This window comes from Amblyomma mixtum, chromosome 5 (genome assembly GCF_055824585.1).
Source record: "Amblyomma mixtum isolate Tamu chromosome 5, ASM5582458v1, whole genome shotgun sequence".
NCBI lineage: Eukaryota > Metazoa > Arthropoda > Arachnida > Ixodida > Ixodidae > Amblyomma > Amblyomma mixtum.
Genome location: NC_143016.1, coordinates 100,437,725 through 100,449,054, shown reverse-complemented (window position 1 = coordinate 100,449,054; position 11,330 = coordinate 100,437,725). Strand labels below are relative to the sequence as shown.

General features: G+C 49.2%; 1 protein-coding gene across 1 annotated transcript; it reads right to left on the bottom strand.

Moving 5' to 3' along the window:
* Positions 1 to 578: 578 nt before the first annotated feature.
* On the bottom strand, positions 579 to 10,977 carry LOC149343204 (low-density lipoprotein receptor-related protein 3-like). Its single transcript, XM_089542324.1, has 5 exons — positions 10,843 to 10,977; positions 7,716 to 7,930; positions 5,992 to 6,166; positions 2,667 to 2,807; positions 579 to 949 (listed from the first exon to the last, which is right to left on the bottom strand). Exons 1-5 carry the CDS (start codon positions 10,916 to 10,918, stop codon positions 678 to 680), a joined length of 879 nt encoding a protein of 292 aa, XP_089398450.1. The 5' UTR covers positions 10,919 to 10,977; the 3' UTR covers positions 579 to 677.
* Between the last annotated feature and the right edge of the window lie 353 nt (positions 10,978 to 11,330).

Here is an 11,330-nt window from a genome sequence, read left to right as displayed (position 1 = left end):
TGGAGGCGAAATTCTAGAGGCCCGTGAGCTGTGCGATGTCAGTGCACGTTAAAGAACCCCAGGTGGTCGAAATTTCCGGAGCCCTCCACTACGGCGTCTCTCATAGCCTGAGTCGCTTTGGGACGTTAAACCCTCATAAAACTAAACCATTCGTCACTGTTGCCATCGACCATGTACAAGACATCGTTCACTTGGCTTGCAAGGTGCACGTTGTGAATGCACTATTCTGTGGCCGCAGAATTTCGGAGCAGTGTGATAAGACACCTAACATGGAAGAGATATACGAAATCCGTTGTAATGTGCACTCTGTATGCGATCTAACAGAGATGCCTTTCACAAATGACAAACGAGCGTGCCTAAAGCCTCCATTACCTCGGCTTACACAACGACGCACAGACTCATTGCGTGAATTAGCGCATGCAGTTTCACCGCGTATCCTTTATTATAAAAGTTAAACTAACAGGAAAGCGTTTAGTTCTCCGTCGTCATGTGTGTGAATTTCAACGTATTCATAGTCTAAACAGCCCATTCTAACAGCAGCTAAAACTACTAAATGTGAATGGTACGAAAATTCTAGATTCGGATGTCGGGCGTGATGCGGGCGAGCAGCAAGCCTTTCGGAGTTCATCAGCTAGTTCAAGCAGCCCACCGTCGATCCGGCAGCACCTTGTTCCCTGTCACACCCGTGCCAACAACTCCGCGTTTCCAAGAAGGACGACGCAGTCGTTGTCCCCGACAGGTGACAGCGCCCTCTCCGGACCGCTGCCGCCGCTGGTGGCCTCGCTGCTCGTACTCGTGTCCGTGGTGCTGGTGGTGCTGCTGCTAGTGGTGCTGAAGGAGACACGGGCCATGCAGATGTCGAGTACGATGACGTACAGCAGGACGCTCAGGAACGCCACCAGGAGTGTGGTGAACACGACGGGACCCCAGATGTTTCCCGGATCGACTCCTGCGAACCCAGGCAGGGCCAACGCACAGTTGAGCATGCAGAATTCGAACTACTCCCCCACCCCTTAACCACGGCCATAACCCCTCCCCAGAGGCACTGTGACAAGTCCTGTTTGGGTACCCAACAAAGCGCAGAAAAAGCGACTGGAATTTAGCGGATTGCAGACTCTTTCAACACTCTGTAGTACTGTAGCACCAGTTGAAGTCTTTCTCGTACCATTGTAGACTCTTTCAACGGTCTGCGACGCTGTAGTACCAGTTAAAGCCTTTCTCGTACCATAGTTAAGGCGTACGTTTCCCGTAACTCTGATAAAAGATTCCTCAGGACATTGGGGTAAGAGCTCCACACGCCTTGAATCACACTACTTTGGTTTCAGTCGAGCAACGCAAATTTCTCGATTTGTTTTTGTTTGTTGTTTCTTTATTTCAATTTAAATTCTTCGTTCACTAATCACATGATACACCCGGATGTCCCAGCTAGATGCAACTAAGTTTTTTTAAAAGACGGAGTGTCCTATTGGCGAGTGAAACCAACCGACTGTTGTTGAGAGCCGTGCCGCCTAGTTTGCATCGTTGTTTTCATTCTGAAAAGTTTGCAATTAGTAAACATCAATTAGCTAACTTCTGGAAGAAATTGTCAATTTTGAAGTTGTAAATCGGTTCAGATTGAATTGTTTACAAGGTACCATTTACGTGTATTTTTTCCGGCTAAAAAAAGGCCGCAGAATAAAAAGTAACTGTTCGGCAGACACTTAAGACGGCTTACGTGTGGGAATGTGAAAGCATCACTGTCCCTGGATATCACCCGTGGTACATTAGTGGAGCGGGAGAGGTTGTCCTCTACAAATGCACACTATATTCTGTTCCTAGGTGCATTGTTTCCGCGTAATGTTTGTTTGTATGACACAAACCGGAACGGTGTACGACTAACGGTTGCAACACAATTTTGATATCAAAATCATATGACGCCACCTGGAACGTTGTACGACAAACGGTTGCATCACAGTTTTGTTATGAAAGTCAGCGAAGCCATGCAATTGAAGGTGCATATGAGGTCGGTTCGAATCCCTGTCGCAAGCTAGCCTAGTCCAGCTTGACTAGCACACGTAAGCTATATGCAACGAGAAACCATATGACACTACCCGGAACGCTCTAGGACAAACGGTTGCGTCACAATTTTCAAGAATGTCTGGAAAACTGGCGCCACATTGAGGTCAGCCAGTGGGGAGTATACTATATAGACGAACGACATAGGGTTGACTGAAGTAGCGGTACTCGGCTTGCTGTGTGCGTCATACGGCCGCCTGATGACGTTTTTCTTGCCATCCCTGGGATTTTCAGTTGCATCTACGAGTACACACCAGCACACAGGCCGCCGGCTTTCCTCGTAACGGGGCTAGTCATGCTTGCGCATTAAAACTGCCACATGATAACACTTCAGCGCCCCATGACGCGGTCTCTGAGAACAAACTCCGCTCATCTACGGGGACACCCGGTATACGCCATAACGCAAAAGGCGCCCGTGGGCTGTGCGATGTCAGTGCACGTTAAAGATCCCCAGGAGGTCGAAATTATTCCGGAGCCGTCCACCACGGCACCTCTTTCTCTCTTTCTTCTTTCACTCCTTCCTTCCTCCCTTCCCTTAGGGCGCGGTTCAGGTGTCCGCCGAGATATGTGAGACAGATACTGCGCCATTTCCTTTCCCCTAACACACTAACGGCAGGGCTCGCTGCTCAGGTGCCTCGGCTCGTCGCTGTCGTCGCCGCAGTTGTTGATGCCGTTGCAGGTCCACCGACGAGGGATGCAGACGTCGTCGCCACTGGCGCAACGGAACATCTCCTTCGAGTCACAGTGGTTGCCTGCACAGGCGGGTATACGAGGCACGCGATAGCGCGTTGAACGAATACACCTTCCTTCTGGCCATACAATTTCTGAACAGTACTCTAGAACTACTTCGTACAGTGACTGCGTCTCGGCGCTATGCTATTAGGGGGCGCTGTCGTCCATTGATATTTTTGAAGAGAGATTCGCGCCATACTGTACACAGTGCCTCACAGGTCACCGGCTTGCTAACGTCTGTAGAACGTCTTCAAAATCACTAAGAAATAACCTTCCACTCGATGCCTAACTTTGCTAAACTAACGCTTTCATAACGACGCTACTAACGCAGCAAAATTTATCCATTAGCAGAGACCTTTTCATGGAAGAGCTATGCAAGCCGTCTAAGCACTGCTGGCGCCTCTAGTATAGTTGCCGGTTCTGCATAAATTCTGAGGTGTGTTTCACGGCTAGTAAAGCTGCTTAACGACCCTGACCGAATGGGCTTTGTGCGAAGAGCAGGCTGCGTGGTAGATACCGTGTTCACACGTTCGTTAGCGGGGGAACTGCTTCTGTATATTGCTGGGAGAGCAGCCGTACAGCTCAGGGGCCGCTGTGTCTGGAAGTGGGTCATAAATATGCCGTTGGAAGACGCTCTCTTCGCAAGATCCTTCTGCACCGCCCTATCGCTCACTGCGCTACTGAGTTGCGCGTGGCTCAGGCACGAAGCACGCAGTGACGCGAGCGCTCTGCGCGTGTCCTCAACGGTTGAAGCAGCACGTTTCTCATTCCTCTTCGTAAAAAAAGAAAGCGATGGTCGGGGCAGCAATAATTATGAATGTGCGATAGTACGCACCGTTTTTGCCAAAAGTAACCGGGCAATTGTAGTTTGTTTCTTAGCCGCGTTGCGAAGCACTTATCTGTGTAAGCTATAAAGTGAGCCCTTGTTCACGTTCTGACAACTTCCGGTCCTTAGGGGTGCCGTAAAGGCGCCGTTGTATGGTTTAGAAGCAAAAACCTATTGCTCGGTTATTTTTGGCAAAGGGGGTACCTCCTATATAGCTCACGCATCTCGAGCTACATATAAAGTGCAATATGCACAAGAGGCAGAAAGAAATAACAGACGAGGTACGACTTTGACTCGTCGATTCTTTCTTGAGCGTTGCTCACATCTTTATTACTGCTTCTTAATTTCAACATGTGCCAAATGGCTTCACTGCAATCGCTGTCTTAGTGAAACGATAATCGGATAAGTCGGATGGAGTCGTGTTACGTGTTATGGAGCAAGCCGCCCGCAAAGTGCACTGTTCGTGCAGAGTTCGCGGTTAGATTTCCGCGCACAGCGTATGAACGGGCTACAGAATATAACAAGTCAATATTGGTAACGTTGCAGCGACGTATCGCTGAGACTAAGTTGCATGGGGCAGATGTTCGTTATGCGACATGTGAACATAGTGCGGTTGTGCACAGCGCATCTTTCGAGCTTAGGAACGAACGTTCAGTGAAGCATCTCAAGTTGCGGAACTGTGCTGCTGGCGATTCTCACGAAGTCGACGCCATGCTGCGGCGGCGCCGCGCACTAGTCTGAAAAGAATCGACGCGGAACCACGTGGTTTGCTTCAATGCCTGAGCGCTTCGCCGGCACATTCAGACGTTATCGTCATAGGTTTGGTGTAAAGATATTTCTTGGGAGTGCTGTTACATGAACGTCTGCAAGCTAATGAGATAGAAGAGCATCTGATGGTGACTACGTGATTTTTCCGCTGCCAGCAATACAGAGGGAGCATGCGACCCCCCCCCCCCCTTCCCCCCCGCGCTGTAACACTCGCAGGACCATGACAGCACAGTTCTTATCAGGACTCAGTCTATCAATAAAAAAAAAAAAGATGATTTGCCTGAACTAGAAGGGTAAGAGTAAATATGAGGAGTGTTATATGTTGAGAAAGTATCGCCGAACACAAATGACTAATCGGCACATTTCAAGCGCGCAGAGCCTTTGTGTGACACTGTATCCGTACCACTGGACTTACAACATGCTTGTATGGTTGCATGGTGCTTTCTTGTACACGGAGGGGTGTGATATAACGATATCATAGAATCCTATATCATTCTGATTATTTTGCACTTCGATATCTTAATGCATTCGCTGTTACTGGAATCAGCCAGACAGACGGGTCGATGACAAGAATCGAATTGAATTGAACGAGAATAATGTTATCATAGCTGCCTTGCATTCATGACGTTTCTTCAATCCACTGCTTCAAAAGACTGAGGGCACAGAGCACCGGTAATAGCGCCGAGAATTGCACAACCTGTACACTCAGAAATCTTTACTTATTTAATGTAGCATAAGGTTAAAATTAACTAATTAAACACCGCAATAAGGCGCACATTATAAACTGAAACCCAAGCAACAATGATAACCAATCATTTCGAGGTTGTTTTGCGCGAAACAGCATGGCAAATTGGCAGTTACTTTAGGCCACAAACTGACCTCCTGGTTATGTCATTCACCGCTAAACAAAATTCTTGACCGTTGATGTCATTACTTTTAAATGCTCTCCAAAGTGTGTTCCCGCTCGCCCTTCACGACGGCCGTTTTCAAACGCCAGATAGCGATTTATTCGTTGTTTCTCGTTTATTCCTTTACGACCTCGAGAAAAGAGGCTGACTAACGTGAGGTTGTCTTCATCGACAAACAAGCGCGAGTTCACTGCGAAATTTTAAAACAAGCGCGATTCCCCATAGGCTGACCCCGGAAGGAGTCATGTAGTGGCGCCATATCGGATCAATTGGAGCGTCCCTTCCAGGAAGTGAAAATAAGACAACAAGGAGGAGAACTGAAGACAAGACAAGTGCAGTCTTGGGCTTGCCCTGTATTCAGTTCTCTAACGTCCTGCCGTGTAGCGCAGTTTCCCGTCTTGAGTTCCCACAAGCTCTATGTGGCTGTCGGTGGCGATGACGGCCACGATTATTTCAGCGGCGCCGCTAAAAGGCAACCCCGAAGACCATGCTACCCAAAGCCAGAAGCGACTAAAAGTTCCGCATGGGTAAGTCCTTTGGGCGTAACTGCATTGCCGCAACTATTAGTCTCTCAACAGACCAACCGTTACTCGTTTCAACCGCTCCCCGTTCGTCGCATGGACTAATCGGGGCAGTTCGTCCCTTTTTACTCCGTTATGAATTAGAGTGTACGGAGCGTGCACAGACGGGTGCTGCACTCGCCCTGGAAGAAGGTGGTGAAGGCGATGTTGAGGCCCGTGTAGATGCGCTGCACGGGGGGCGTCACCTGGAGCCGAACGCGGACCACTCCGCGTGCCAGGGCGTGCATCGTGTCTCCCTTAACGGCGGAGCACCGGGGCCCCTCGAAGAGCAGCGGCTGGCCGGGGCCCTGCTCCAGCTACGACACAGAAGAATCATTTCACAAACATGATGATATGGAGCGCCACTATCATTCGTTCAGCGGATGCGGCAGAGGCATGACTGCGTGACAGGCTATACGTTTACTTGCGGTGGAATAAAAAATGTAACAGTAGAAGAATAGTAATAGAGTAGTATAGTAGTAGTAATAGAACCCCCAGCCGCGGTGGCTCAGTGGTTATGGCGCTCGGCTGCTGGCCTGAAAGACGCGGGTTCCATCCCGGCCGCGGCGGCTGAATTTCGATGGAGGCGAAATTCTAGGGACCCGTGTACTGTGCAATGTCAGTGCACGTTAAAGAACCCTAGGAGGTCGAAATTTACGGAGCCCTTCACTACGGCGTCCCTCATAGCCTTAGTCGCTTTAGGACGCTAAACCCTAATAAACCAAACCAGTAATAGAACCCGTAGCAAAAACACCTGACGCTTGTCGAATGACAGCTACATGAAATATTTAATCGCCAGTAACGTGAGATGTTTAAGTGCATTGAAATCTTAGACAAAAGAGTGAGTAGAAAGAGCTCCCGAGCTTTAAAAAATTCTTAGCCACGCGAAATTCTTTTTTTTTTGTTCTAGTATTCGTGCACATGTATTGTTTCATTGTTACTTCACAGTTCAATCCGTTGTAAACAAAACATTACAAAAAACAATGTTGTATAGCTTCGGTTTTTCCTTCTGCCCCTCTTGCTTCCCTTCCCTCTATAGTTTCGTTTTTGTTTCTAAATATAGCATTTTGTTTCATGTTGTTGTTGTGACTGAGAGAAGGCTGAAAAGGAAATTGCACGGGCCTGCCTACTGGCTCGAGCCAAGCCACCACCGCTGCCACGTGCAGATAGAGGAGAGTTAAAAGATCAGAGGAAAGAGTAAAAGGAAAGAAAAGACGCGCGTCGCAGCAACAACTGCGTCCGCCGGAGCGGACGCTGCTGAAAAAAAAATTCGCTGTGGCTTAGCTTGGTTAAGCCCGGTAATTGCGAAAGTAATATCCGTACGTACGCCATGGTACAGCTGGTAGTGTAGCTGATGGTGGTGCTTGTGGTTAGACTTGTGGTGATGCATCGATTATATAATCCAGTCCAATCCAATCCCATGCAATCCAATCCAATCTATTCCAATCCACTCTAATCTAATGTAATCTAATATAATCTAATCTAATGTAATCTAATCTAATCAAGTGCAATCAAATCCAATCCAATTCAATCCACTCCAGTACAATCCAATCCACTCCAATCAAAAGCAATCTAATCTAATCCAATCCAATCCATTCCAATCTGATCTAATCCAATGTATTCCAATGTAATCCAATCTAATGCAATCAAGGTCAAATGAAGGTCAATGGTGGTCACCGCCGCGGCACGATGGTGGTCACCGGCCGCGGCACGGCAACGGCGTGAAAGTGCAAGTAGTATTGCTTTCGCAATAAAACAGATAAGCGGCCGAAGCCGCGCTCGCCGAAGCGAGGACAGATATTTTCCCATTTTGTTTCACGCACAGCACACTTTAACAATACGCGCAGAGCTAAGAACTGCGCCCACCGTGACGTGGTCGAGGCAGGTGCCGTTCGGATCGCGGCGCAGGTTGAGCAGCCTGACGACCACGATCAGAGCTCCGCTGTCGCTGGTGACGGCGAAGCTGCAGTTGTGGGCCGTCTCCAGCGGATAACGCAGCCCCACCACGGCCGACGACGAGTCGCCGCGCTGAAGCCGCAGCACGCTTGACGAGTTTGTCCAGCACACGTCGCCGAACAGGTCTGCATCCAACGTTCATGTCACAATGTAGTACACCGAGGCGTCTTTGTACAGGGTCGACTACTCTTAGTACGAACACGCGAGCACATGACCGTGCTTTTTGAAGGATCGCTGCTTCATTCTTCCTCCATGGCTGCTTCCGACACGGCCTCGCATCGAATCGATGATGGTGATGATAAACTTTACTTCCACCGATGTAGGAGACCCCCTACTCCCAGCGCCTGGCACGCAGTCCTGGGGGACGGGGTCCGGGTCCTCCGCGACTAGACTGATACATTGGTTCTTCGCGGCTTCAGCCGCTAGGCGGACAGCTTGTTGCTGGTCGGCGGTGACCTCGCTCCGCAGTAGGGCCTTCCAATTCTGCTCTACTCTCAATATTGTCCCCAGCGCCCGGGAATCCGGGGCATTCCCAAATGATGTGATCGAGGGTCCCCCTCGCTCAGCAGGTCGTACATTTATCGTCTTTTCTATCGTCTACCTGGGTGCGAAACAACCAGACGGGGTTTGTAAAATTGTCGGCCTGTAATAGTGGCCAGGCGACGTCCTCTTTATTGTTTAAGCTTGGATCCGGTGGTGGCATCAGACGTCTTCCTAACCTATAGTCCTCGACGATTTCCGCGCATGTTTGCAAACGTTCGTTCATCCCCTGGCAGTTGGGCGGCTCTACAGTTACCTGGAAGTAGAGATCTGCGAAGCGGCAGGTGACGCGGAGTACTACGTTCATGTCCATCTTCTCCTGCGCCGCTTTGCTGCGATGTGCAGCAGAGTCGTATGAAGTGCGGCCACGGTTTCGCATGTTCGCGCTAAGAGTGGAAGGCCCTGTACAAGTTCACTTACGATTAGCGGGAACATGGGAACGCGTGGCCTAGCACACGAGCACCGCGCTGCAAAGGGGCCGCGATGGACCAGCGTGCATACGAATTACGCGTCTGACTTAATCACGGAATTAGAGAAGTGCTATGAAGATGAAAATTGATTTCGATGGAGTTAGAAAGGTGTAGCATCTTAATTCTCGGTGGACACTAAAGCCGCGCGCCGTGAGGGAAGGGACGAAGATGGGACTGAAAGAATGGAAAGAGGAGCCTCTCGCACCCCTCAGAGAGAAATTTTGCGTAAAACCATACTCAACCCCAATTTTCCTACGAAAAAAAGTCGGAGAAATACATTGTTCAAATAGGATCGCCCCATTTCTTTACAATTTCGAAAGTAGTTTATAAAATTTCGAAACACGATTCCGCCCGACGCTTCGGCACAATGCATTCTGGCGCATTTGCGTGTCAAAGTGATACTGCACGGCCGTCGAGAGCACACAGCCATACTCAGAAGAACATGACACGCGCATGGATCCGGGCGGCGCACGTGTGATCAGTCCTCCTTTGTCCCACCCCAGATGTCTGTTGCTATTCCAGCCAAGATGGTGTTCCAGTACGGCTCGTACAGAGGTATGGTTACGTGCCATGGGCGCCTCTGAGTGTCGTGTACGTGCTGATGGGGTGTGACTAGGCCTAGCGGCGCGCGTGTTCCAGCCACGCGGTTTCACTTCGACGCATCCGGAGGGTCAGAGTTTCTTGTGCCGTAGCGACGAGTAGAGGCACATTTTAAAAAACCCAAAAGTTGATATACCTACTAAACTGTCAACTAAAAATATTTAACTACAACCAGTCGACGAATAGAAAAAAAAGCGAAGTGCGTTCGACCAGAAACTTTGCACCATATCTCACAAGTCATCTGCAGACTGCAGGACTGTGGAAACTACAGCTCTCTCGTCCAATCAGGGCTGCAGGAACACAATAAATAGTCCCTCAAATATTTTAACAGCGCTGAGCTATTTTTACGCCCTGAACAGAAAGGAGTAAAGAGAGAGTAAGCTGTCCTCTATTGCACTCCTTTTCATAAAACGGCGTTATCTGGCGGACAGCTTTCTCTCTTTTTACTCCCATATCGGCATATTCGTGTGAAGAGTGCACAGTGAGCGTTTCATTCACTGAATTAGCAGGTCACGAAGACAAAACACTGCGGAGGCCAGTTGGCACCGCCTTTCGCAAACATGGCGTCCGCCGAGTCGGCTACATCTCCTGCGTGCAACAGCTGGACACTAGTGTTCTTTCCTTACCAGTGATGAAGCCACCTGTGTTGAGGTGGAGAGTGACTCTATTGTGAGGTGATGGGAGCGGAGGACGACATTTACGCAGCGCGGCGCCGTAGCATCCGCAGCATTGCAAACGACTTCCGAGATGGAGCGCATATATTCATTGCCTGTTCTGTGACGTCCGCCCCCACTGTTATCACTGTGATGCAAGGGCCATATTTATATCACAGAAACCCTATTTTTAAACGCTACTGACGACTTCGCACAAAAACCGAACAATCATCCTGGTATTATTGCCGTTTTGCAGCGAAAGCTGTTATACGGATTCGTTCCCGACGGATTGAGAACGTAGAACATGTCCGGTCACGTGACCAGCGCCAGACACGCGACCGTGCGTCCGTTGCGATAGCCCAGGTTGCCACAAAGTCTCTATCTTAGGCTTTGCTGTATATGGGCCTTGGCCATTAGCAAAAGGCAGAGCAGCGCAACATACGCCGCAGCACAATTAACTTTCGCCGATATCGGCGCGTTACGCGACACATCAGGCTATCTTTCGTTAGCAGAATTCAAGTCAGCACAAAACCAGTGAAAGTGAAATGCTGAGCATAGTCGCACACTTTCCATGATTTGTAACTTGAATTAGAACCACAAGCTGCCTCACAATTGGACGGGAGCCCGAGGTTTACAAGCGTACACATATTTGAGTGCGTGTATTTGCACACTTCGCGAACGAATGACAGCTCTATTTTGCCCCATCACATTTGTGTTGGAGACCCGACCGCGCTACAAATCGACTGGAAACGCCGATCCCGGCATTATGCTTACGCGTATTCTCCCAGCCATGGACCTGCAGTAGAAGCAGGAACAGCAACACGAGCGAGGTGCCCTTGGTCACTTCCATTGGGACGCCAGGCAACCGTCTTCGTTGGCGCGGAGTCCGTCCGATTATGCTCTCTCACATGGCTGTACAAATTGAAAACAATAACAGGCAGCAGGTCTCCTCTTCCTCTTCTTCTCTCTCAGTGGATCTTTCAACTGCCTTGCCATCACTTACATGTAATCGACACGGTCCTATATTATTCTTGCCACCAGCTGCAGTTTTCTGTTCAAATAATTTCTCCGTAACTGTTTTCTTCATCAACACATACTAGCGATACCTTCATATCAAAGGACTTCATGGTATTCGTTGCCCTCAAGGCATAGAAGAGATGAGATAAACGAATGAGAGAATATCTGGGGACTGAAAAAAGTCCAGAAGGGACCAATGATGGGAATTAAGGACTCGGGATTTCATTTGGGAGCCATAAACCCAC

Excerpts from the sequence above, each read along its gene's own strand:
- LOC149343204 (XM_089542324.1), bottom strand. The coding sequence starts at position 10,918 with ATGGAAGTGACCAAGGGCACCTCGCTCGTGTTGCTGTTCCTGCTTCTA. Across the intron at positions 6,167-7,715 it reads CCTGCCTCGACCACGTCACG|CTGGAGCAGGGCCCCGGCCA; the intron begins GTGGGCGCAGTT and ends TCTGTGTCGTAG. Across the intron at positions 950-2,666 it reads CCTGAGCAGCGAGCCCTGCC|GAGTCGATCCGGGAAACATC; the intron begins GTTAGTGTGTTA and ends CTGGGTTCGCAG.